Source organism: Myripristis murdjan, chromosome 1 (genome assembly GCF_902150065.1).
Source record: "Myripristis murdjan chromosome 1, fMyrMur1.1, whole genome shotgun sequence".
Taxonomy (NCBI): Eukaryota; Metazoa; Chordata; class Actinopteri; order Holocentriformes; family Holocentridae; genus Myripristis; species Myripristis murdjan.
The window spans coordinates 10047725-10074053 of NC_043980.1; the positions used below are offsets into that span (position 1 = coordinate 10047725).

Sequence of the window (26329 nt, forward strand, 5' to 3'; positions counted from 1 at the left end):
CCAGTTTTCAGTACATATAGAAACTTCATCCTGCCAATCTTCACTAAGACTTGGATCAGAATTTCTGTGGAATGAAAAAAAAAAAATATATATATATAGGCTAATTACGAAAGCCTGTAGCATGACCCTCCAACACATTTCTCTATAATAATCCTGCAAGATATGTTATGCCTGAAAAGTTTTTAGTTACATAACAGTACTGACATTTTGAAAGTGTGCAAATAAAATCGCTCCAGTGGTTTTACCTACTCCTACTCTTTACACTTTCCATTCAGTTTCATTTCAAAGCCTCTACTGGTATGAAAATTGTGCCAATGCATTAATTTTTTTCAAACATTTGGACAGTAAACAACAATACATTAAACTATTGAACAATAGATGAAAACATATCAACAAAATTAAGATTAATATTTGTTAATTAATACATAGCGTTACAGCTTTACTGTGTAGCAAACAACTTAAGCGATAGCTGAATGTCTAAGTCAAGGTCCACGGGTAACTTTAGTTTGTGATCATCACAAAGGCAAATAACAAACAGTATTAAAAAATAAATCAAAAGTGCTGATTTATTCGTTCATTTGCTTTCATTAAAAGACCCTCTCCTCACGTAACATATCACATAATAATCAGTTTGATAATTAGCATAATGTTTACTATAAATCTCGCAATTTTATGCCATCCTCAAGAGGAATCTAACTATGTAAACTCTTCTACCAGAAATGTTACTAAACAGAAGATTATAGAGTTGTACCAAGAAGCTTATCCTGGGCGATTTGCCGTCAGCGGTGGCCTTAACGTTTACTAGCTAAACTAGTAACACTAGCAAGCAAAGTTTGCTTTAAGTTAAACTTTGATTCCAACTCAGTAAACCAATAACAGAGTAACTGACGCATTAAAACCGCTTGGCTAAGTGTCAGTAATAAACGGTAAAAGGAACTTAAACATATAAACGAGACAGTTAAACATGTAAAAAACAGTTTAACTTCGCTGAATCAGACGTTGGTTTCTTACCTGTCTGTGAACAAGTTGTCAAGGCAACCGCGGGGACGTCCCGTTGCCATGGTGACGCAAAGTAACTTCAGCCGTGCTCAGTCTGCGGGGCGAAGGTCAAGGAGGCTGGAGCGGTTTGTCTTTATTTATGTGTTTGTGCCATTATTAACACGATTTCACGATTTTTATCACAAAAAATAGAAACACTGTAATGTTTCGAATTTTGCTGTGATATTTGTACGTCACTAGAAATACTGAAGGATTGTTACATTTATTTTTGCAAGAATAGTGTCGTATTTGGATCACTGCACCGCCTCATGAGAGCACGACCTTGAGTGTGTGTGTGTGTGTGTGTGTGTGTGTGTGTGTGTGTGTGTGTGTGTGTGTGTGTGTGTGTGTGTGTGTGTGTGTGTGCATGCGTGCGTGCTGTTTCAGCAGTAGAAACAATGCATAGGTACCACTGAGAGTCCATAAATCAACAAATCATCTCATGTTTCATGTTTGGCCAGGCCAGAAATGGCGTTTTGAACCACAACCTTTTGCATCCCACAGTATCTATGGGTCCAGAATATGTCAAATATGATGCAGGTTTGCATGACTTGAGTGGAAGTACATGCAGAAAAACTAAATCTACCTCTTCATATTGCTCTAACTGAACAACCACCATTCAGCCTGATTATGACTGAAATATCAAAAAGTTTCAGTAACCATCCACAGTGGCCCCACTGGCTTCATACCACTTTCTATCATTTTCTGTCTGACTTGATTTGAATCTGGTTTGTTAAGCACATCGCTATAAACCTACTCATCAGGAAGTCCAGTATGACCATGTCTATGAAGTCCACCAGCCTGGTGCCCTTGTCATACGGCGGGGTCTTTTTCACGGCAGAGCAGTAGTCTGGATCTGTCTCCCATCTGAAACAGACACGTCATTAATTACCTTGTTAGGCTGTGAAAGAGGACAGGTGGTGGTAGCAGGAGGGCGAGAAGACCAGATGGACAGGTTAAAACCTTAAAATTCCCCCATGAGAACCGCTAAAATATTATTTTTAGCAGCACAATTGGTATCATTATCACCATTATTTTATAATTATATCATTGGGTTTCTGATGTAGCATGACATTTGATTTTTCTCACTCCACAACTTAAGGCCCAAGTGTCATAAAACATGTTTAAACATTACTATATCTTTATCAAATTGATTGTGATAGTATAAACCACAAAGTGTCCATGGTCAAAATGATTGTTCTCTATCTATCACCATGTGTGTGGCTTGTGCCTGTGTTTCTCAATAGACCCCATTTCCTTTAACCCTGTTGGTACCTGTTGCAAAAACATTCTGCAAAAACTGTCTTTGAGTCATTTCACCAAGCTTGATCTCCATTTGTGCTGGATAAACAGCACAAACTCTCTCCTTATGCCATAAAGAAGTTCAGAAGATCTTAAACAAATCCAACCCAGTGGCACAATTTAGTGTAAAATGCAGTGAAGAGGCTGCCAGTCTTATCATCTAGTTATAGTAATTACAGTAATGGCTCAATATGAATGTGGTAATCATTTACTGATGTCAAACTGTGATATATAGAGCCCTTAAGCATGCTGATGTAGTAGGACAAATTGATGACAACCTGTAAGGGATTAACATTAATATATTTATTATGTTTTCAAGCTGTATTGTGCCTATTTAGGTTAGTTTTGGATGTGAATTTGTGTTTGATTAAATATAAAACTATTTTATATGTATTTTTAAATATCAGCATATTTGTTTCCCTGTGAACATGACCAAAGACCCTCTGAAGAGCCTTGTACCCACTTTGCCAGCTTGCTGCGGCTGTAGGAGCGTCTCCAGGGTGACCTCCAGGTCCTGCGGGTCGCCAGGGAAAGATCCGGCAGCATGACAGCCAGGGAAACCTCTAAAGCCGTGGGACGGCCACACACAGCATGCTCTGTCGAACAGTAGTATGAACACAGGCCATAGAAACACACATTGCCCACTAGGAGGAGCCAGAGGAACACAGAGGAGAGGAGAGGAGAGGAGAGGAGAGGAGAGGAGAGGAGAGGGATGTGGAGGAAAGCAGAGGTGACAGAGAACAGAAAGAGAACATGTAGTGGGAGAGAGCAAGAAATTGGAGATAAAGATATTAATAATCAGATGGCATATGAGGCCATTTCAAGGATACAGTCGGTGCATCTGCAGACCACCTGGAGTATGAAATAAAGTACATGTACCTTTCCTATGCAAACCATGAATCTGAGAACAGCAGGGCAAATTAATAATGGAGAGAGTGTGTTTGTGTGTGTGTGTGTGCGTGTGCGTGTGTGTTTGCATGGTACCAGGGGAGGTAAAGAAGGTTCGGGCCAGTTTGCGGTCTGTGGTGACGTCTTTGATCTCCTTGACTACATCCACCAGCCGCCCAACCACTGGAGGGATCCGCCTGTAACCCAGGATCCTTGAGAGAGAATCAGAGGCAGAGACGCAGAAAAAAAGGGAGCAGAAGGGGGAGCAGACAGACAGACAAAGAGAGAGGAGAGGCAGACAGAAAAAGCCAGACAGAGGGGGGAGAGTGACAAAGACTAACAGAAATGAGCAAGGGCTAGAGAGAAGAATATATCATTGAATGTGTTACATAACTTTCTTTATGTGGTCCAGCATTCACCAGCCACCATTTCATTTGCTGTGCCCACTGCAGCAGACCACACTGAATAAGAAGCTGGCTTGGCTTGTTCTAGTTCTGTTCCAGGGTATTGATGCCTATGGCAAGCCTGTCAGGGAAAATGTTAAATGCCACTGACCAGCTTCTCAGTGTCTGTATGTCAGTGACTGCCTTTAATATAATCAACTTCAGTAATTTAAATGAAGACGCCGTTGGAGTCATGAAAGACCTTTCTCCGCAGCTGCAGTAGTCTCCATTATTCAAGTTTTGTGTAAAAGGCAGTGAATGCAAAAAAGTAGTGTTACCATTGTCAGAGTCGCTCATTCATATATGCACCAGACTTCAACTTCTTCAGCACTTTCTGGTTGACACGCTGACTTCTCCTCTCTCGGCAGACACATGCATGAATGAGCAATGTCGCCTCTGAAAATGGAAACGCTACTTTTTGTGTTAATCTGTGCATTCATGCGACAAAATGTAGAGAATGGGGAATATCGCCTCGGTGGAGAAGCGCCTTTCATGATTCAAACACTTCAGCGAGACAGTACAGAGAACGTACAAAGACAAAGTACAGACAATGTGAAGTTTGTCAACAGCAGTTTACATTGCCCTTGTCACGGTGTCACTGGGGGCTCGGCTAACAGGCCACCCACTGCAGCTAATGGCCTGCAGAAGAGCCGGCTTTACCTGTCCAGGTGGAAGGCTGCGATTTCTGCATTGTGCCTTTCGAAGTCAGAGAAGTAGTAGAGGTTGTAGTTGGTTTCTTCGTCTCTCTCCTGCCTGCCACGGAGAGGCAAAGTCAGTTGTCATAATACACTCATGGATTATACATCTGCACTGACATCAAGTAAAGCCTCTGAACCCGGTTCAGTTGTTTTGTACCCATGCACATGTACTGCAGAGCTTGTCATTCACAGCCAAACACATCTGGCAAGGCAAGTATCCGACTTACAGAATACATTTATGCACTGACTGCACAGATTGTACACAATATCTGGGATGCCTTCCTAATATTTAGTTGCATGAATCATGTATAATTTGTCTGGAAGTTAAAAATCCTTCAGACTGTCCCTTTGCCTCCATCCACATCTTCCCCTCCTGACTGAAGAGGATTAACAGGTGAAATCAATAAGGGAACACTGTTTTTTTATTTTTTCACCTGGGTTTCCATGGATAATCTAGTGTATCACACCAACAGATTAGCTGTCCTTTGTATTTAATATGAAGGGCGTGTTGATTTGCCCTGTATGACTCACTTCATGGGTTTGAGCATGGCCTGTCCATAGTTGGGAAATGTCATCACCAGCTTCAGTTGCGTCCCCCCAGACTTCTGCACTGAAAACAGTACGGTGACTGTTACCATGGCAACAGTCGATAGGACACATACACACACGTGCTGTGCCAAAAAAAAAAAAACACTGCCGCTAATGGGGCACACACACAGAGAAACAAGATGTAACACACAAGCCTGTGCGTCACTGCCAAGACAGAACACAGTTAAATCAATTTGTACACATACAACCCCCATCTGTCCATCGCTCCCTCTCTTGTCTCACACACACACACACACACATCCAAATGCACAATACCCCGAGTACACAAATGAGTGAACATGAGGCGATGTGTTTCTGTTAATTATTCTGGTGTGCTGCTGCTATCTTTAGTGACTTCAGTATTGGGTTTGAAGCTGAGCATCCAGCTGTAGTGTGCTGGGCAGGAAGTGCACTTCCTGTTGGGAAGGTGGAATATAGGACAATCTGACAGCACATGAGGATGTTTTTCAGCTGGAGGGGAGGGAGGGGGGGATTAGATATTGAACTTGCAGTTGGTAGTTTTGTGCAAAAACTCTCCCCTCCTGTTTCCTTTATGGCTCAGTGGTCCAAGTTGTGCACCATTTAATTATGACATCCTACATTCAAAGACCTTTGTTTCATAAAATCTCTGTCTCTATCTACTCTGAGCAATGTGATAATAAAAATGTCAGTAACTATGGATGGTCTTTTACTGATTTATTGACTTGCCTTTATGTGATATAATTTTTTTGTTTTATTACAATTTAATTTCATTTTTTTTAAATTTATTTGGTATTGCTGTGATTCTTGTAGTTGTAGTGTTACTTAATTAATTAACTTATATTACTATTATTATTGTTGTTGTTGTTTTACTGCCATTTTATCTCTTTTACCGTCTTTATCTTTCAACATTCTTCTGTTTTCCTCTCTACTGTGTTTTGCATTTTTTGTTTTCCTGTTTTTACCTGATCCTGATTTTACCTTAATTTTGTTTTGATCTTGTTTGGTCTTTCGGTGCAGCTTTCTTTTGTTTTTTCGCTTTCTGATGATTTTGCTTTGCTGTGTCTGTCAAAGCACTTTGTAAACTGTTTTTAAAGTTGCTATATAGATAAAGAGTAGTAGCAGTATCTGAAAAGCAGTGCAAGCTCTCCAGACTGAATCCCTTAAGTCTTGTTCATGCGCTGTGTGGTTTCTCAGATATTCCAGTTTCCTAGCAGGAAGTGCACATGAACACCCTGCAAACACCCTGCAAAGTTGTGTAATAGTCAAGTTGAGTAAATCGAGATTTCAGATGTAACACAAATTGGCCCAGTTGTGATGTTTGAAAATGGCTGCCCACAGTAGAGCTTTCTCTGCCGGTGAGCCACAGGTAAAAATTTAAAGTGCAAGTCAAGTTCAGTGTATACAGTGGTGGAAAAAATTTTTCGGACACCCTTAAAATTTTACACAATCTCAAATATTATCATGAAATATTTGTGGAAAAATCTTTTTTGTGTTTCAAAAGGTGTGGCTGCATTAGACAGATACAAACAAATATAAATTATATTTTTTTGTTTATTGTTTACAAGAAAAACTAACAAAACTAAAGCTGGAAACTGGACTCATCTGACCACAGAATCTTCTTCCAGTTCCTGGCTGTCCAGTTCTTGTGTGCCTGGGCCCAACGACGCCGGGCTAACCTCTGTCTCTCATTGATCAGGGGCTTCTTGATAGCCTTGTAGGACCTTAAGCCATGATCTAAAAGTTGGCCCCGTACAGTGCAGGTGGAACACTGGACACCAGTTTGGTTTGACCACTGCTGCTGAAGCTCCTGTGATGTCATTCGGCATTTTTTTTCTGCACATTCGGATCAGGATGCGGTCATTTCTTGCTGAAGAAACCCTTGGACACCCAGATTTTGGTTTGTCTTCCAAGCTGTTGGTTCATCTGTATTTCTGCAGAGTGTATCCAACTGCTGAAGGACTGCATCTGCACTTCCTGGCTATCTGAAGGCAGCTGTACCCTTCCTGGCTGAGAATCTTTATCTTCAGGCGTGTTTCCTGCGTTAGGTTCCTTGTTTTAGCCATTTTTGTGTCTGAAGAACTTTCAAATGTGCTGGCTTTATATAGACACCAAGCTTGGCAACAAAAAATGTGTCTTTTAATAAAAAGAACGACCTTCATCACTGGTACCAAAATGACCCAGTACTCAAAATTTCTTATGTATTTTTATGGAACCAATCAATTGTAAGTTTTTAATGGCTTTTTTAGAATTTGTTTAGTATTTTGGCTGTGACTGTACTAAAAGAAATTGCACCTGAAGACCTGAGAGTGATTCTTAATGCAATATTTCACAAATGCATGGGGTGTCCGAAAACTTTTTTCTACCACTGTATAGTCCCAAAATGACAGTATGAGTGTCAGCTGAATACCTAAGATGCAAGCATAAAGGCAAATATAACTATATCACAAATGCAAAATGAATTGTTAAAATTAGCACGACACTTCTTTGAGTTTTAGAGGAAACTAAAATTACCTCCTGGAGCCAATGGCAACAACGGAAAACGTAAAAATTTAAAATATCAGTACCCAGAAATGATGAAACATAATATCAGCAAACTGCACACAGCACACGTGTTTACCAGCCAAACCAGTCTGTGGATGCTTTATAGTGAAGGATCCAAAAGAGAAGAGATGCAAAAGAGTGTCCAGCTTTCTCTGGGTGGAGAGCTCACTCACTACTGTTTAGGAAAAAAAATGCATTTCACTCTTAAAGGAATTCTCCAGTGTTTTGGGCAAAACACACTTTTTCTGACCCAGACTGAGACAAGATGTTCAATATCATTTTCACCTCTGTGCTTCCAGTGCTTTCGTTCCTGTAGCATCTCACGTTAGAAATGCTATAGGAAATGCTATAGGAATCAGATTTTCACTCAGGCAAATATGGTGCAAATATCAGTTTGGGCAGATGGGCGCTCTTGTCTAATAGGCTGAGAGGATGAGGCTGTGGTCTTACATAAAAATCTCACTTGATGCTGATTTAATTTCCTATGTGTGGTGAAGAAATACAGAGGAAAGACAGACGCAGACAGCAACATCGCAACTGAAACTCTGACTGTGTGTCGGACCTGCGCTCACGACGCGGTGTGTAGCGAGCTGCTGGAGCAGGGGCTCTATGTTGGGGTCGTGTGGGGCGTACAGCTGCCAGCGGGAGATGTTCAGGTGGAAACGCAGCCAGGGGGGTTGATTGTCACCGGTCCACTGGGTGTCCTCATAGCCGTCCTGATTGTCACTCACCCTGAAGGAGAGGGAGGGGAAAGGGAGCTAAGAGAGTATCGGGGTCAACAGTTTAAAGGATAGACCCTAATATGTTTTCTCAGTGAGATGGCTTTATTATCATAACTGGGTGCAGAAAAACATCATGAAACTGTGATTATCTGAGGTCATTCTGTGCAGAGATTTGCAGCTTAGATTCGATTTGAAGATTTGAGATTTTTTTTCCAAGGGATTTAAAGATGCTTTCAGAGTGGGGGCAATCTTATTGTGCACACCCAGATTTGACTGACAGCCTTAAACTGCACCTGTTATCAACCATTAGGCTCATCAAACCATAGTAACAATAACTCACCAGTGCGGCATACTGAGTTCATTCTTCCTGGGTAGAAATCCACGATTCATGATTCTATTTTGTATTTGTTTCCAAAGGGCACAATGTTTTTTCAACATGATTTCAGTTCATAGAGGGTCAGGATTGAAGCTTAATGACTGAAAATAAATGGTTTTACTAAAGACAGTTTTACCAATCTACATCAGAGAGAGAGGCTACAGCTAACATGGAGCTGCAGCCTCATTAGCTGCAGACCCTACAAGAGAAATGCCCCAGCAGCACTGCTGAAATGTGTTATTGGAGAAAATGAACTCCCAAAACTCCATTTATTACAGGTATTGAATTTTAAAAATGTTGGTAGATGATGAGGATAGTACTTAAGGGTAATATCCAAAACAATTTTTTTTAAATTGGGTTTTAACTGGGTTTAGTATCCCTTTAGGATGCTTAAAGGGATAGGAGGAGGGTCATGAGGGGACCGAGTGGTCTGGTGGTTAGAGAAGCTGTCCCCTAACCAGCAGATCGCAGGTTTGATCATCACAGCATCCAGCATTTACATCGCTGTCAAAGTGTCCTTGAGAAAGATTCTGCCTTCAAGGGATCCCAAAAGGGAATGCAGGGAAACTGTGTTCAATAAAGCTGCTGAAGAGCATTAAAATACGGCCACAGTATGGTGAGGAGGGAGATGAAAGATGGCATCAAAGGATAAATGTAAAGTACTCGTGACTCATGGGAGCAAGGAGGAGCTGGCATGATAACTTCACTTTGTTCAAGGTTAAGCAACACTTGAGGCCACAGGGTGTTGAATTTTGAGACCTTTACCGGTACTGAGCGAAGTTCCTTTTAAAAGTATTTACTTTACTTTGTAACTTGCTTTAAAATGTGACAAGTTACATTACAGTAGGGCTGGGATGAAAGGCTTATATCCCAATTTGATACTATCACGATACTTGGGTACCTATTCAGTATGAATTGTGATTCTTGAGTATTGCAGTTCTATAAATATTGTGATTCAATATTAGGATTTACTGTGAATTTGGATTTTTGAATTATCCTCTAGTGTGTGGATGTAAAGTTTCACGCAGATGTGACTATCTTAAAGGTCACAGTTGGTGATGTCAAGTTTTAAAAACTGGTCTTAATGCAGTGAAATGGCTACTGTGGCTTTTGCTGCAAACTGCATTAGCATAATGTGGGCATGCCTGCAAAGGAGAGGCCCCTAGGTGCCCATTTTTATTCAGATACCTGGAGGTCAGAGGCCAAGGGACCCCTTTGAAAATGGCCATGCCTCGCCAAAAATTTGCGTCAGAGCAATATTTTGCCCCCTTGCCAACAACCTAGCATGACATGCTTGGTATCAATGGATTCCCAAGGTGGTCAATTACAAAACTGTTTTTAAAAAAATCCTTAAGTGAACTGATTTTTTTCCCACCGCTGCATACAAAGTTGTATTTTTGAATTACCCCTTCAAAAACACTGGAAAAAATAAATAAAAGGCAAGAAAAACAGAAGTACTCAAGGAACTAATGAGTTGCCTGGAGACGCGCGGACACACACAAACACACACACACACACACAGACTTTCTGCATCTTCACAGCACAATATACTCACCAAATCTGGGAGCTCCTCTCACTGACTTTGACCTTTGGTTTGACTTTGAGCAGCCAGTCCTCCTCGGAGACGGGTGGGCTGGGTATATTGTACAGTGGATGGCTGAACAACGCCTCTAACTTGGACCGGCCAGATTCCACGGGTCCAGCCATGCTGACGCCATGACGACCCACCTTGGCTGCCATGTTGAGCAAAGCATTTTTACCCTCTTTCACCGACAAGCCCTTGTCAGCCATATTGAATGAGGGCATCGGTCTGCCACTGACCGTCTGATCGTCAAAACCAACTTTAGAGGTTTCCTGTGAGGGGGAAGGCATGTGCAGGTGGCCTTTGGCATCCGGATTGGAAAAATCCATTTGTTTGGTGCCAGTCGGTGGCTCAGCTAGGCTGCTAACACCCACAGAGGTGTAGCTTGTGCGTGCCAGGGCCCTCAGGATGTGTGTCCCCGGTGGCAGAGGGGCGTCACACGGCTGCTGGTACGCAGAGAAAGAGACCAGCGCCAGCAGGAGGTGGAGGAAAATACTGATGAAGGCCAAGGACAGACAGATTGTCCTGGAGTGACGGCGCATACGCCACCTCATCTTGCTGAGAGGGGGACAACAAGAGAGAAAGACAGAGAGAGAGAGAGAAAAAGAGTGAGAGTTAGGCAAGACGGATAGATAAAGGCAAGGAAGATAAAGACAAAGTGTTAGAGGGGAGTTAAAAATGGATGTTAAGAGAGAGCCTGAGAGAGATAGAGCCATATGGCATGAAGCAGTGAGAACAAACCAAACCAAGGGACTGCACCAAGCAAACTGGAGCCCACACAACCAAGATCATGGGCTTAACACAGTTAAGGCACTCCTAACTTTTTACACTCATCTACATCCCACAACTTTTATCTTTAAAAAAAAATCACAGTCTAATATCTGCTGTTGTCATCTAATCACTCTGTTCAGCAGGCAAAACAGCTGAAGCACAAGAAAGAAGGCACAAGAAAGAAGGCACAATTTTCAACTTACATTATTTTCTTGTTTTCCAAAGGCCGTCACTTCAAGTCCGCCACCACTTTCCTGTTGTTGTTTCTCTGTGCACAGTGGTCCAGTCCGCAGCCAGTCTCTCTACCCATTTGTTACACAAGTAGAGAGAAGTGCAAACAAATGAAGCAGCCGGGTAACACAAGTTGTGTTGCCCGGCTCAGTGGGGAGAGCTGCCAGGTTAAGGTGATCTGGATACAGATCGGTGTGTTTGCTCGTCTCTTTTAAAGTTCATATTTTCCCGTGAGTTTATCTGTCTTCCTGTGTGTCAATTTGCTCACCACTTTGACCTTTCAAATTCCACGACAGGCAGAGTAAAAAAAAAAAAAAAACAGGTTGGTAAAGTCATCCAATAACCCACCACCGTTTGGGGATTCACATTCAGCACATTCAGTGATATTCCATAGTCCAGACACCTAAGTAATGAAGGTGAGGAGGGTCATTGAACTGAAGGCTTCTTATCCTTGAGAGAGCCGAGATACTGATTAGGAGCTGGTTAATTATGAGGAATGAGCAGAAAGCCAGCGGTGTTGCTTTTCTGGGCACGTCGCGATCAGGGATGTCAAGGCAGGTATTTCACCTTCAGCAGCACAAAATCAATAATAGTCTATAAAATATAAAGAGAGCGGACTCTATGCCTACTTATGACACAAATATATCATAACAATCACCAGGCAGAAAAAAAACGCACAGCATACAAAGCAGATCAGTATCGCAAGCCAGAGGGTTCAGTCTGTGTAGTTTCATTGTTAGAGCTTATTGGAGGTAATGACAAAATGTGAGAAACCTGCCACTCAGCTGGGGATATTTTCTGTTCGCTTCATCCAAGGACAATGCGAATAAGGTTTTCCAGAAGCTGAAAGCGTTGTCCATGCTGTGAGCAAAAATCATGGTGTGGTATTTGTGAGGTTAATTTGATTGTGGCTTCATTGTCAAAAATTTACATTTTTGGGCTTCCATGTCCACCAAAGATGTTCCTGGGTGAGACTAAATAACACTGTTTAATCTTAACAAACTAATTTTACACAGCCCCACTAACATTAGCAGACAATCGCAGCAGCAGATGACAAACAGGGCGGACAAATGCAACAGTGACGTCAGGTGTGATCAAAGTCTTTGCAATCAGAAAAATGGTTACCGTCCCCAAGTAGAGATGTAGGGTAGACGCTCTCACACACACACAAACACACCCATTGCTCGGACTTCCAACCCTGCTATTTCACATCGTTCATAGCTGTGGACTGAGGCAAGGCAAGGCCAGTTCGTTTATATAGCAAATGATCATACAAATCAATGTGGTTTACACAAAAACACAGGGATTAGCACGCCTAGAGATAAAAGCAAGATAAGACATAAAACATAAAAAAATAAAAACAAAAAGTGCATTCACACGGTTACATTACGATGTCATGTTTGGTGTAATGATGTAATGTCTACATGTGTGGACCCCAGGAGGAGTAGTTGCTACCTTGTTAGTGGTTAAAGGGATCCAAATGAATAAATAAACAAATAAATAATCACAGAAACATGGTTTAAAGACATAAAATGCTATTAAAAAACCATTAGAAAGTCAAAGACTGGATGGCGACGGTGTGTTGGCACATTCTTTTAGTTATCTGTGACCTTTAAAGACTTCTATAGGCGACTAGTGGGAGTTGCAGCAAAACTGGTGGACTTGTCTCCTCCTACACAAGTGACCCCTCCCGCCCCCTCCAGCTACAGTGGCCTCTAATTGACACAAATGTTAAAATTACATCTTAAACGGAGGCTAGCTAGTTGGAGGAGAGCAGAGACATCTATTGAAGAGGCAGTGCTGTGCATCACGATGAAAACTATTGCAGTAATAATCCTGCAAGAAGCCTCTCTGAGCCTTGCAGATGTATCGCACCAGGCATTTTGGGAAATGTGGCGGTAAACATCTTATCGTATTTCTTCAGGCAGGTTACATCAAAATTTAAACGCACCCTGTGAGTAAAAATGCTCTGCTGCCTTTTGGTTTTTTTAATGCAGGCTTTGAAAACAGCCACAACAGTTAATCTTCTAAATCAAAGTCTGCAGAGAGAGACAGAATGGCAGGCAGCGAGGAAGAAACGGAGAGTGTGTTATGACTATGCAAATACATGTACAGTACATTATTGTGTTTTCTGTCGGAGACATCGACAAAGCAAGCAGCCCTCAAAACCAGACAGTGGGCGAGACAGATCTTTCATATTCTGTGTGTGTGTGTGTGTGTGTGTGTGTGTGTGTCTGTTAGTGCTGAGACTTTGATAAAAGCTCCACAGACCTCACGGAGATTCCCTGAAGACACACAGTAGCTCGCTCTCTGAAGTACGCCTCTTTAAAATGTAGGCGTGCGTGAGTGTGTTTTCTCAGTGTGTGTGTGCGTTAGTGTGTGTGTGTGCAAACCTATCCACGTGGAACATCTTAGACAGCCGGTAACCACTGAATTGCACCACAGTATAAAATGCTACAGCGATGATAACACCATATAACATGATCATATACATGTATGTGACTATCTATATGTTGATATGACACACATATATATGTATATGGAGTGTGCAAAGGAGAGGACCATGTTCCTGTTGTTGAGTTACAGCTTATTATGTCACATCTCAATTGCCTCAAGGCTTTAATGTTCATCTCTCACCTGTCTCCACGCCGTCCTGCACCCCTCTGCTTCATGAATGAACTGGATTTGACAAGTTAATTCAATAAGGGATCAAAGCCTCTCTTCACACAGGTTGTCACATTTTGTGCAGTGTTTTTGCAGGTGATTTATTGGTTAGGATAGACTGCTGCAGCGTAGGCTCCTGTGGGTACATACTGTCCAACACAGACACATAGACAGATAGATAGATAATAACCTTTTTTTGCATGGAACTTTTGAAAACAGATAATATAAGAAGTTAAAACAGTAAATACAGTCAAGATAAGCAACAATAGAACATAAATACATAAACACAAATAAATCGTAGAACATACAACCTCATAAAAACAGTGTATAATAAGAATAGTGAATTATAAGTAACAGATTTACTATTTAAAAAAAAAGTTCCTGGAAAAGTAAGTTTTGAGTGATTTTAAAAAAGGCACTGAGTTTTCTTGCCTAAGTTCCTCAGGTAGGGAGTTCCACAGCTGCGGGGTGCTGACAGAAAACACCAGGTTTCCTTTTGTAAAGAGGCGTGCTGTGGGAGCTGTGGAAAATCAATTCTATACCTAACAGGAAGTCAGTGTAGCGGTGCTGGGACGGAGCGATGTGGTCTTGTCTCTCAGAGTTTGTTAAAAGTCTGGCAGCCCGGTTTGGAACAAGCTGGAGACAGGAGATGGCCTTTTGGCTGAGCCCCAAATACCTGGAGTCTCTGGACGAGATGAATGCATGGATGACTTTTTCAAGGTCGGCTTAAGACGAGAAAATTTTCAACTCTTGCAATCTTCCTCAGCTGGAGAGAGCGTTATTGTACCGCTGTGGTGATTTGTACGTCAAAGCAAAGCTCAGAGACAAAGACCAAACCCAGATTTCAGGCAGAATGCTCAACATTAGAGAACATGCTCCCAAAACTCAGCTCACAGGGCCTCAGATTTGGCCTCATTGAGTCAGAGGAAGTTACCGGATACATAGATAGATAGACAGATAGATAGACAACTCTTCATCATGACAAGCCACATATGCGATGTGAAACACTTTCTTAAAAGAGTGTGGAGAAACTGCAATCAAATCCAGGGAGAAAATGAAGGGGGAAATTTCTTCTCCTAGCACATCTCTACATCACACTTCAGTTCAGTTCTGTGATGTGCTTTTGCGGCTAATCCCAGAAATTTCCCCCCAGAAAGTTTCCCAGACGATGCTGCTAACTATCGCCAGTGTGAACCAACACGGACACATGCAGGAGGTTAACGCTGGTCATGTGAAGTGTTTGTGGGACAAATGTGAAGCCAAGTGTGAGTTGACCCTGGGCTGACTGCTTATGTGAACGCAGGATCCGTCAGCCACAGGCTATCCTTAGGCGACGATCACACTGGTTAAGCAGAGGAGGCACAAGCAGCGGCATGATTCCCATTGTTTTTTCTATGGCTTCGGAGCGATGCAGCTGATTGGGAAAGACTTTTTTTAGATTAGATTAGATTAGATTAGAATTCAACTTTATTGTCATTGCACAAAGTACAAGTACTAAGACAACGAAATGCTGCAGAACTCAGAGCAGCATGTTTGTTGCACAGAGCTTCCAGTCAAACTTGATTCAAGTGGAAGCTGAAACACGAGGCCCATCAATGTTCAGTCCATTCTCATTTCCAGATCGTCAAATGCTGCATCTTGGTCACGCCTCTTTCACTTCTGATACTGAAATATGAGAAGGGAGACTGGTGATGTAGTATAAAGAGATGCTTGTGTTTCCATTTGTTCAGTTTCCATTTTGTTGTCTCAACCTAGCATGGAGAGGTGTCTCCGCACATCTGTTTTTTTCAGGTGCGTTGGACTGGGAGCGGTGGGTCCTGACTCTAGTGTGAAAAAAAAGTTTTAAAAAAGTATGTATGTCGGTATGTATGCTTCTTGTATGACAGCTTGCAGGTACTGTATGTATATATGTGCACTCAGGTACACACTTATGCATGTATGTATATGTAAACAGTAGAATTATTATCTTATCTGTGCTTTGTTTGCTTATTGTTATTAAGGATTTCGGGATGAAACAGAAATGAAATTGATTGCAAGCGTTCGGCAGCCATAAGCTTTTGCTTCAGCCAAAAACCCTTTTCGACCAGCCATATTCATTCTCTTTAATTCTTTAATTATGTTTAATTTGTTGTGCTGCTGTGATCGAAAATAAACATATTCATTCATGCATTCAAAGGAGGAGGAATCCCGCACACTGAATAACTTGCATAAAGTATTTATTGATGTGACGTTCCTCAGACAAATGCTGAACGGTGGCAAGGAGCCATCTTTAAATAGGGAGGAGCTGTCTTGCACACCGGCTAACCAATTACAAGTGATACACAATAATACCAAATTATAGAAAACACAAAACAAATGAATAAACATGCCAGATATGTGAAAATATTAAATAGGTACAAATGGATACAAGTAACTAACATAATTAGAAAATTAAATACTGAACATGGGTGGAAGCTCTCCAACGTGGGGAATGGCTCTCTTATGCGCACCCTCCACTCATCTAGGAGTGGAGGAAGCTACACATGTCATACACATGTTGTCTCAACCTAAACTTTCCCCAACGCAACCATGAGACAGTGACACATGAGAAAAGCGAGAAAGCCCCACGCCTGTCATCCTGACGCCACAGGGTGCCTTTGGTGTCCGTATGAGATGAAAAAGGTGCAAGCTGACCAGGCTGCTGTAAGTGACAACCGGGGAATGAGAACGTGCTGCAATGTCATGTCAGCGTGACCCGACCGATCAAAACTGTCAGAATCCAACAAGCCAGAGCTTCTAACATCTCGAGAGGCAGCTGAAGTTCAGATTCACGGCTGTTTGTCACCCGACGGAGCGAGACAAGCGCAGCGTCACGTTTTGCCGCTTTCGCTTTCATAACTGCAATGTGACCACCGCCTTAACCCGAGAACGGCCCGGGGCTTAAATAAGCGCAGCTTTGATTATCCAGGCTTCTCTGTGCAGTCCTTTGAGTCAGCCTTGTAATGAACGGATAGTAAAAAAAAAAAAAAAAAAAACAAGCTTGATTTGATCGGTGAAAAGGAAAGATGCTTTTTGAACCCCCCACAAATCCACGGGGAGGTCAAAGGTCAGGCTCAGCTACAGAATACGAAGCAGAGTGGCTGTGGCTTTGACTTTGTTTATTGCTGGTTGCTCGTTGGCACTTTAGGAATTTAATTTTATTCATGTGGTGCAAGCAAAGGAGACAGGTTGGCTGAAACCCTTATGTTTTGTGAGCCAATGAACCACTATCAGGATGCAATTATTTGCCTCCCCTTTGTTCGTCTACGTGACAAATTTGTAAAATATGGTATTTATACGAGTGAATAAATCTCCATCTCTTTTCGCCTGTTCCTCTGATTTATTTCTCTCTTGCCATTTCAGCGCACCTACCAGCCCTCTGGCCCTTTTCGTTTTATTACATTTCTCACTTTTTATCTAATGCACTCTCTCTCACTCTCTCTCTCTCTCTCTCTCTCTCTCTCTGTCTCCCACTGATGTATTATAAACGAGCTGTTTCACACTTGATCTGAGACACGTGCGCACAACCAACACACCCGTCATCTTTCATCATTGTCATGTCTCCCTCTGCCTTGCCTGCCCTTCCTTTACTTTAGCTCTTTCTCTCTCTCTGCCTCCTCCATCTTTTCAGTGTTTGTGGTTCACTCCATTTTTTTTTTTTTTTTTTTTTTTTTGGTCGTGGCTGAGCTAACGATATAAACTCTAGACTCTCGCCGCAGCCAAAGACACTCCAAATGGACTCGGAGTGGGAGCTGCCGTGCAAAACACATAAAAACACACTCGCAGACACACAATGGCACATAAACAAAAAAAAAAAAACACACCATTAATATTGGATTGTGGTTCTCATTTCTGAACTGAAAAGCCCACTAGCACTGCACAGATGAAAAATTTATCCCCCTCTGCTCCCTTCTAGCCTGCTGCCGTCCTCTGTCATCCTCCATGTATGTCCCCTCTCTCTCTCTCTCTCTCTCTCACTCTCTGTGCTACTCATCCTCTCTTTTTTTCCTCCAGTAGCTATTGGAGTCTGTGAATTTGGAGTCACTTTACTCCCAAACACCTGCTTACTTTCTCCATATGCCTAACTCTCCTTCTCTTTACCAGCCACTGAGTTCTGTGAGTTGTCAGTCACTGCACTCTCAGCAACCTGCACACTCTCTTCTCTTTCTATCACACGCACATGCACGCACACACACACACACAATGCTCAGGGACACATCTCACCGTCTTTTCAGGTGATAAGGAGGTTGCTAAGATACTGAGCTTCTCAAAAGAGGGCAGCATGGAGAGCAGACTCTTTTAAAAAATCAACATTTCAAGTAATAATTGCCACATTTTCATATAAATAAAAGCTCTTTTTTCAGCTCCCCGTTTATGACTGATGATTCACTGACTCAAGTTACATTCATCCTGTTCCCAAAGGCTGTGACGTTTATTGTTTGACACACAGGTGACGTGTTCAGGAACAAACAGAATAATGGCGATTTATGTAGCGCTTTTTTAAACACAGTTACAAAGCACTTCAGATAACAGAAAAAGATACATAAGAATAAAAATGCACTGCATAAAAAGAAATTAAAAACAAATAAGCATACAAACCAATATAGAGGCAAAAAAAGTACTATTTTAAAAAAGGATAAATTATGGAAAGGAGTTTTCAGAAACTTTGAAAATTGGCAAAAAGGAAGTACATTTTATTGTTTGATATATATTTTGTATGACAATGTTTTATACATGATGTACTTTTTGTAGTTAATTGTTTTCCTGCTCAGATACTGAAGATTAACTGAAATGAACTAATTTACTCAAGTTTTTGACTCAAGTATTGTGCATGAACCCTGTCAAACAGGCGAGGCGAGGCAATTTCATTTATTAAAGCACATTTCATGCACAGAGGCAGATTCAAGGCGCTGTAAATTAATAAAATACACATAGTGTATTTTGGGTCCTTCAGTCAACTGAAGAACCCAACCAAATCTATAATCCAAGGTTGACAACAGTGTTTTTTTGTTTTTGTTTTTTAAATATCTTAGCTTTAACAGTCAAAGAAATGAAAATATTTTTGTTCTTGGTTGAATGAAGAGGTATGAATAATGAGCCCTGGTCTGCGGTAGAAACGGGGCTTTTGGACACTTTCTGGTTTTATTTTAAGGTACGCAGCCAGAGGTGAGAGAGAAATTAATAATAGAGAGAAGTCAGGGGAATATGATTGGTAGCATCTTGGTTGGTATTACATCAGAAGGACAAGAAGATAGTTGCATATGAGAGTCCATGAATATCCAAGAGATTTTGCAGGGAAATAGGGGTCAGCGCAGATAATAATGCACTAGATCAAAAGAAAAAACTCCTGAATTAATAGAAGAACTGGCTAGTTAGCATGAGCAGCGACGGCAGCCACGGCTGAGCAGACAAAGAAAAGAGCAATACGTGCAGAAACTCAAAGTCCGTCAACAGAAAATCCAATGAAAGAGACGTCACGGCGCTTGACAAACTGTTTGATCTCTGGGAAATGCGGCGCAAGAGCAGAACAAAAAGAACTTCTAACATTTAAATTTGCATTTAAATGCCAGAATCACCAGAGCCTACGAGTTCTATTTAAAATCTGACATTTTGAAGTCAAATTTTAATGACATTTAAGATTTTGTTTATTTGTTTGTCAGCACTGCAGGTAAACATAAAGATAAGGTTTGCATATTTGGTCCAATGCAGAGGTATAGTTTAGGTACAAATATGGAAGTTTATTAACCAGGTGATTGTATGAACTGTTATCACTGTTTCTTTAAAGGTTAAATACCAAACTGGTACTGTAAAAAATCTAAGTAAGTACAAGAAATTGAATTGGATTTCTCTGTAAAGGTAAATCTGACAGGTAAGTATAAAGTAAGTTTGGTTCACCTATAATCTATAATAAGTCTTATTGTGTCCTGTTTTATGCATCAGAGTCCCTGATCTTTATTGTCTGCCACAGGAGACAATAAAACAGTGCGTCCCAACCCCGTCCTCAAGGCCCCCCCACCCTGCAGGTTTTTGTTCCAGCTCTTCTCTTGCACACCTGACCCAATTACAGCCAATGCACCTTCATGCACACCCTGTTCATGTGGATATGTGTCAACCAGTCAGCATGAAGCCCTTAAAAGGATCAGGTGTCAGGGTTAGGTTGGGAACCACTGCAGTAAAGTAACCTTCCCAGCAGGTCAGTATGAAGATAGTGTTTGTGCTTGGGTCAGCAAGAGGCCTCATGTTTTATAACATCAGGAAAGTCGACTGATGCTTAAGAAAAAGAAACTAATTTCAGACTACTTATTGACTTTTAAGGCCTAATATTTATTTTAAAGGGTAATTTATAACATTTTGATGACCCATGGACATCCTGAATAAATGAAAGAAAGTGTTCACGTGGCGCTATAGAAATCTGTGCATGACATTTGGCATTCAGAAAGCATGCCTCCAGCTGGGATCTGTTCCAAACTTTACTGTAACAAAAAGCTCTAACAGAATTATGCGCGGCAAAGCAGAATAATGAGTGTACATGCCGAGCGCTGGGGAGAGCGTTCAGCAGTTCAGTGTTGAGATTGAGCGAGCCACCAGCTAGAGTCCTCAGTGTGACTCGCTGATTCTTGGTATGAATATTTAACGAAGCCGAGGAGACACCGGGAAAGGGTGGAGATTCTATAAAGAGCATCTGAGGTGAATAATGAATGAGATCCAGCAAAGGGTGGGACCATGTTTACTGACACAAGACTGACTAGATTAATCTGTGGGATGTTAGAACAATTGCTGCAGTGTACAGTGAGTGTCGGGTGTGGAAAACGTTTCGAACGCAGGCTCCCTCTGTGAGATAGACCGACCAGGTGAATCCAGGTGAAAGCTATCAGTGTATTACTTTCACCATAATCCAGGGGAATCCACATCTAGCTCTATCAAATCCACCTCAACCACGGGGGGTGGATATGGATGTATACAGGGTGGCCAAAGGTTAAAGGAGGATTTTTAAACCAGTGGTGCTCAGATGTGGGCCAAGAGTACTGCTGGTTTTCTATCCTTTAAGTGGACAATCAGTTCAACTCACACTTCTACTTTTAAACATCATGGAAAACTTGGATATCAGCTGGGTTTTGGATGTGCGCAAATATCGCAACACTGGCCCTTTTCAATAAGGTGGTTGAATGAATGAAAGAGGGAGGCTGTGTTCGGAGTATGCATTCATTTGCCATGTAAACGCCCTGGCAGGAATGTTGTCTTTTTTGAAATAAGGGGCAAAAAACGAAATATTTTCTGCATGTAAATGTAGTCAGTGATTAAATAGCTCGAGTAAAATCCAGTAGGTCTGTGGGGCCTGACTGAAAACCAGCTCTGTTTTAAGCTTTGACACAACTGAGGTGTGGATTGAGCAAACAGGGCTGCAGCTCAATATTGCTCCTTGTGTTTAGTTTACTGATTGGTTGTTTGTGTGTGTGTGTGAGGAATGAGAGATTTGAGCGAGTGAGTGTGTAAGCAAAAGGGGAAGAGAGAGAGAGAGAGAGAGAGAGGAATTTGTGAGGCCAGAGTGCAGGTTGACCTGATTTGGGGTCACGGTGTTTGAGTAAACAGATGCTCAGGTGGAAGCTGCCAGACTCTGCTGTGTGTTATAATCTGTCAACAAAGGCTGCCTGCCTTGCCGCCGCCCTCCTGGGTCAAAACGCCCTCTGCCTCTCCTCTGCACTCACAGGGACACCCTGCCATTTTGAATCACGGCTCTTCCTCTTGACCAAACGCTTGTCACATCTATTTCAGTTTTCTTTAAAAAAAAATCTGAATAGCAGCATTCTTGCAATCAACTCCAGACTACTCTTAATTTCCCATGGATTAACTTTGCATATGCTCTGGATTATTATGTATAATTGTTTTGCATAATTTCCCTTTTTGCACAGTTTGGTCTGTATCAATGACTTGCAATGATTTAAATCCCATGGATCAAGGTCCTTTTTTATTCACATGACCTCCGTCTGAATGTGTAGATGGTTTACAATGCACATAATGCTCTCAAACCGGACTGTACACTTATTAAATTATTGCACCTTAAATGTCCTTGACAGGAGGTTTGAATATATTTTTATTTATTTTAATTTATCATATTTTTAATTATTGTACACTGAACAATATCACAAATCATTCCTCATTCCCTTTACATTACATACTTATACTTTGGCCTCCTAACTAGTAGCATCTTCAGCTAGTACAGAAATGTGTGTGAATTTTGTTCAGGTTTCTGTTTTTATTCTTACTTTATTGTCTCTGCATTGTGAAGCCCTTTATAATGCTGTGAAATGGTGTTATACAAATACAAATCAACTTGCCTTCACTAAAACAAAGCTAGCTGTGTGATCTGAGTCTAGCTGTGCCTGTTTGTTTCCGATGAGAAATGCTAAAGAGACATTTCAGGAGGGCTGACAGATGTAGAAACTCTCACACAATAGGAAAAGTACCTTGGGAGGGAGGCAGTTTAAATGTCACAACAGTGTCATTTCACTGCACTGCTCTGCTGCCTTTTTTCTGTCTCTATATCAACACAAATCCCTGTCAGTGTTTTCTCTTCTCTCAAGTCAGCCTTTTCCTCTGTGTATTTCTCATGCACACAAAGCCTCCTGAAAGTCGCTTTTACTTTCTTCCAATATGTGAAGCAAACACTTTCATTTGTTAACACCTTACAGCTGACAGTCAGAATATTTTCCTCTGCAAGAACACGTCTCTCGACGCCCGGCGAAGCCCGTCTACTAGATAATCGTGGTTGATTTGAATTTAAATGACTCTATGTTCGCCACCTATTATTATTTCTTGGAATCACAACATTCTGACAAGTGATTGGAAATATGCCATGCAACTGCTCCTCCAAGACGGTTATGTTTTATTACCTCTTCTCTAACCTGAGGACCATCATTTTCACAAATTAGTTTTATAATCGCCAGTAGAATTTTAACATCGCCTCTTCCCTTCTTGATCTTCTTCAGCTCATTCTAGTTTGTTCTTAACTGAACAGAAATCCCTTGAACCTCTCTATAGCTCTTATTTTTATTCTTTTATCAGTGCTTCTCAGTTACACGATCCCTCTAGGGTCAGAAGAACAGCACTTGCTTTTAATGTTGGTGCTCAAGGATGGGAAGCTTGCTCTATTCCTGCACTAATGAAAAAGCGCTCTGAATAAAAATGAACAAATGTAAAATGGAAATGTGGCCTTACCAGCCCACTAACTAATGTTTAGAGGAGCACAGAGAGGTCACTGAAAGTTCACCTTGTAAAACACAATTCAGAGTTTATTGTACAATCAGGATAGTCCATTCCACTGGGTCATTAAAACTTGCATCAACATATAAACGATCACACTGCTAATATCACCGGGCAAAGTGACATTATTAGAGATTATTACAAACACCTCTACAGGGAGAAAAAGTGGCTCTGGTTTAGTGTTGTTTGGCTCCAGAGTCAGAGCCCTTCAGCATAACAAGACAACAACACTGGTCTTTAAAAAGATTTTTTTTTTTCAAGTTGCATCAAAATATTTACACATAAAAAACATAAAAAATATTTTTTTCAAAGACTACAGTGTAATTGGAGTGAGAGGGAGAGATAAAGAAAGGGAGAGTGTGCGAAAACATATAGATGGCATGAACATTTGACTGTTGCACAAAATCTGGCCAGACTGCTGAGGAAGGAGACACTGTAATGTTTTTCATAAACAGTGTGTGTCCAGCACACACAAACACACTGTATGTACACACGCACACGCAGTCCCTGAAGAGAAATGAGGAAAAAGGACGTTGGAGACCCTGGCTGGCTGTATTTCAACATGTGTTTGCACATGCACGCTCACAAATTACAAAAGTTTGTCGATACAGCGTTGTCAAAGATGGAGGACAGAGAGCGGAGAAAGAAAATACAGTTGACAAGACTAGGCATGAAACTAATTTTTCTGCCTCCCAGCCACAGTGACTGTCACACTCCAAATTTCACTTTCAGCAATTTTAACAGCCAAAACACATTTTTAGAATAGGATACAATCTCCAACTGATTCATTTCCTGTTTCAGTGGCTGTTAGCGAAGACAAACTGAACTGCCGCAGCCAAAATGTAACCAGCATCTGTCTGGTAGCTGGTGTTGATTTCCAGCCTGGTGGCGAAGAGTCAGAGAGGAAGAGGAAGGCGGTGCTAGGAACATTTCCACACACACACAGCCAGGCTCCCTCCAAAGAACATGTAGAGCAGGTTCTTGACCTCATGAGTGACCTCAAAGCCAAAGCCCTCACCGATCACCACATGCCACGAGCTGCCAAACTTCTTGTCCATGGACTCTTTGATCATCTTCGCTGCACTCTGGGAGAGAAAGACAGAAAAATAATCAACAAGGGTTTATAGTGAACAAAGAATAAGAATCCCAATGAAGAACATGGATTTAGTGAAGGACTTCAAGCTTTATATACTCAATAAAAAAATTACTGACAAAATTACCCAACTCAGGAGAGTGAGTGTGATTGTCTTGCAGGAACCGATATTTACAGACACAGATGGCATTTCTGACATTGATTTCTAAACATGTACATTAACATCTACATAAGCAAAGTCTGTCAAAGAACCAAAACAAAACACACACCTCATTGTTGGTGGCAAACTTCTCACAGGCTGTCACACACAGCTCCATGGTCTCCACCCTCATTTCCTCTGGCATGTCTGTGTGCTGCAGACAAACACAGTTAATGATGATCTCCAATTCTGTCTGAAGTTCTATCACTTTGTCTCTCTCTCACTCACACACCCATCTTTAATGTACAAAACCAGTGGTTATCAAAGAGGTACGTTAGAGTAACGCAGGGGGTACGTGAGATTTATTTTTAAGAGTTAACTGAGATGTTAATCTAAAAAATATCAGTCATGCATAATTCCTAAAATAATTAGCCAAAGCCATAATAAGTGCAATAAAAAATGTAAGTTTGATAAACCACATTTTATATTCAGTATTCTCTCCAGGTTTCCTGAGGGTGTCAAATGAGTGTGTTTGTAGTTAAAATGTGCAGCTGTGGTCATCGAGTGAGGATGTTTGTTCACTATGAGCAGGAAGCCACGACAAAACAAAAATCCAGAGAATGGGATTTGTGGTTGAAACTTAGCAGAGATACAGCTGAACTCAAGGAGAAAGAAGTAAACAATGAAATCAAAAACAGATCCAACAAAATTGCCTCTGTATGAGACTATTGTTCCAGATGGTGCTCTACTGTAGGCCTACTTCTATGTAGGCTATTTGTGCATACATTTTTTCCCACTGGTTAGGTGGTACTTGGTGGAGGAAAAAATAGATTCATTAATATTTATTCATATAATATTAGTATTTCAAAGGTGGTACATTAATGAAAAAAGTTTGACAACCTAAAACTAAGATTCCTGGTTATTTATGAATTAATGGGTACGATTGGAGGGCTATGTCCAGTTTTGTGCCTACATCCATCAGACTGATGAATGGCTGATCTATTGACCTATTTATTTATTTACTTATTTGTATGTTTTATACGATTTTTATAATCCTTCTTAACTAGTCCCTACTCTTTCACTGATGTGTATTTTTAACTCACTCACCTGCCTGTGGGACGCATTGTGTTATGCTGCCGTCTCGTATTGTGCTGTGCTGTCTAATATGTGTCTGTGATGTCAAGTTTACGCACTGATGCTCTGCACAACTGAAGTTCCTAACAGAATAATACAGTTCTTTGAATTGAATTGAATTGAATTGAATTGAATTGAATTGCCTTAGCTAGTAAAGTTGCATTTTTACAGGTAAATGATGTGCATCAGACATTATGCTGACATGCAATGTAGAAGTCTGTCAATTGGGGTAGTTTACTTATACTCCAAACCAAGTGAATTTATACGTAATCTTCTATGTGATTCTGAGAACTGTCTGGCTACTTTACAATCATAACTGATGCATGTCAGCCTCCATGTCAGTGTGGCAGCCATGGCCACTTCACCAGCAGCAGCCAATTCACAGGCACATCAAACCTGCAAGGGCTTACAACTCATCACTTGCAAACACATTTTAGATTTCTGTCATTGCAGGAAAAAAATGCTGCTCTTAAATGCAGACAGGATGTTGTTGTCATGATGTGTCCCTGCTTGATATCTCCCCTCCGTTGCCCCAACTCCTACCCTGATGAGAGGGAAGCTGTGCAGCCTCTTGTAGTCGGCCTCTTCCTTCTTGCCCTCTCCAGTCGCAGCCATTCCGACTTCTAGAAGAAAAAAAAAAGTCGTGACATTACATGAGGCTTTAAAAGAAAACTGCCCAACCGCTGCCATGCTGTCTGGTTTTACTGGCTATTGAATACTACACACACCAACACTCTCTGATGAGCACAGATGGCTAGCATCACCGTTACAAGCCCAAGTGTTTTATTATAGTTACCGTTAGCCTCATAACAACACTGAGTAACCGGGGCGACGGGGCTAACGTTAGCTAAGGTGATG

At 41.3% G+C, this 26329-nt stretch overlaps 2 protein-coding genes across 3 annotated transcripts in view; both read right to left on the reverse strand.

Moving 5' to 3' along the window:
* The window catches only part of LOC115363799 (extracellular serine/threonine protein kinase FAM20C-like), a 40956-nt gene extending 30242 nt beyond the window's left edge, over positions 1-10714 (reverse strand). Inside the window, exons 1-8 of the mRNA XM_030058117.1 lie at positions 10529-10714; positions 10134-10357; positions 8043-8212; positions 4901-4979; positions 4332-4424; positions 3325-3440; positions 2804-2984; positions 1796-1905 (exon numbers count right to left, since the gene is read on the reverse strand). Coding sequence (XP_029913977.1) covers positions 1796-1905; positions 2804-2984; positions 3325-3440; positions 4332-4424; positions 4901-4979; positions 8043-8212; positions 10134-10357; positions 10529-10714 — 1159 coding nt within the window. The remainder of the gene's footprint in view (positions 1-1795; positions 1906-2803; positions 2985-3324; positions 3441-4331; positions 4425-4900; positions 4980-8042; positions 8213-10133; positions 10358-10528) is intronic.
* A 12393-nt stretch (positions 10715-23107) lies between these two features.
* LOC115367779 (dynein light chain 4, axonemal) overlaps positions 23108-26329 on the reverse strand; it is a 3698-nt gene continuing 476 nt past the window's right edge. For both annotated transcript variants that reach the window (XM_030063699.1, XM_030063707.1), the window contains exons 2-4: positions 26015-26094; positions 24468-24551; positions 23108-24190 (exon numbers count right to left, since the gene is read on the reverse strand). In XM_030063699.1, the coding sequence (XP_029919559.1) occupies positions 24026-24190; positions 24468-24551; positions 26015-26086 (321 nt within the window). In that variant the 5' untranslated portion in view covers positions 26087-26094 and the 3' untranslated portion in view covers positions 23108-24025. The remainder of the gene's footprint in view (positions 24191-24467; positions 24552-26014; positions 26095-26329) is intronic.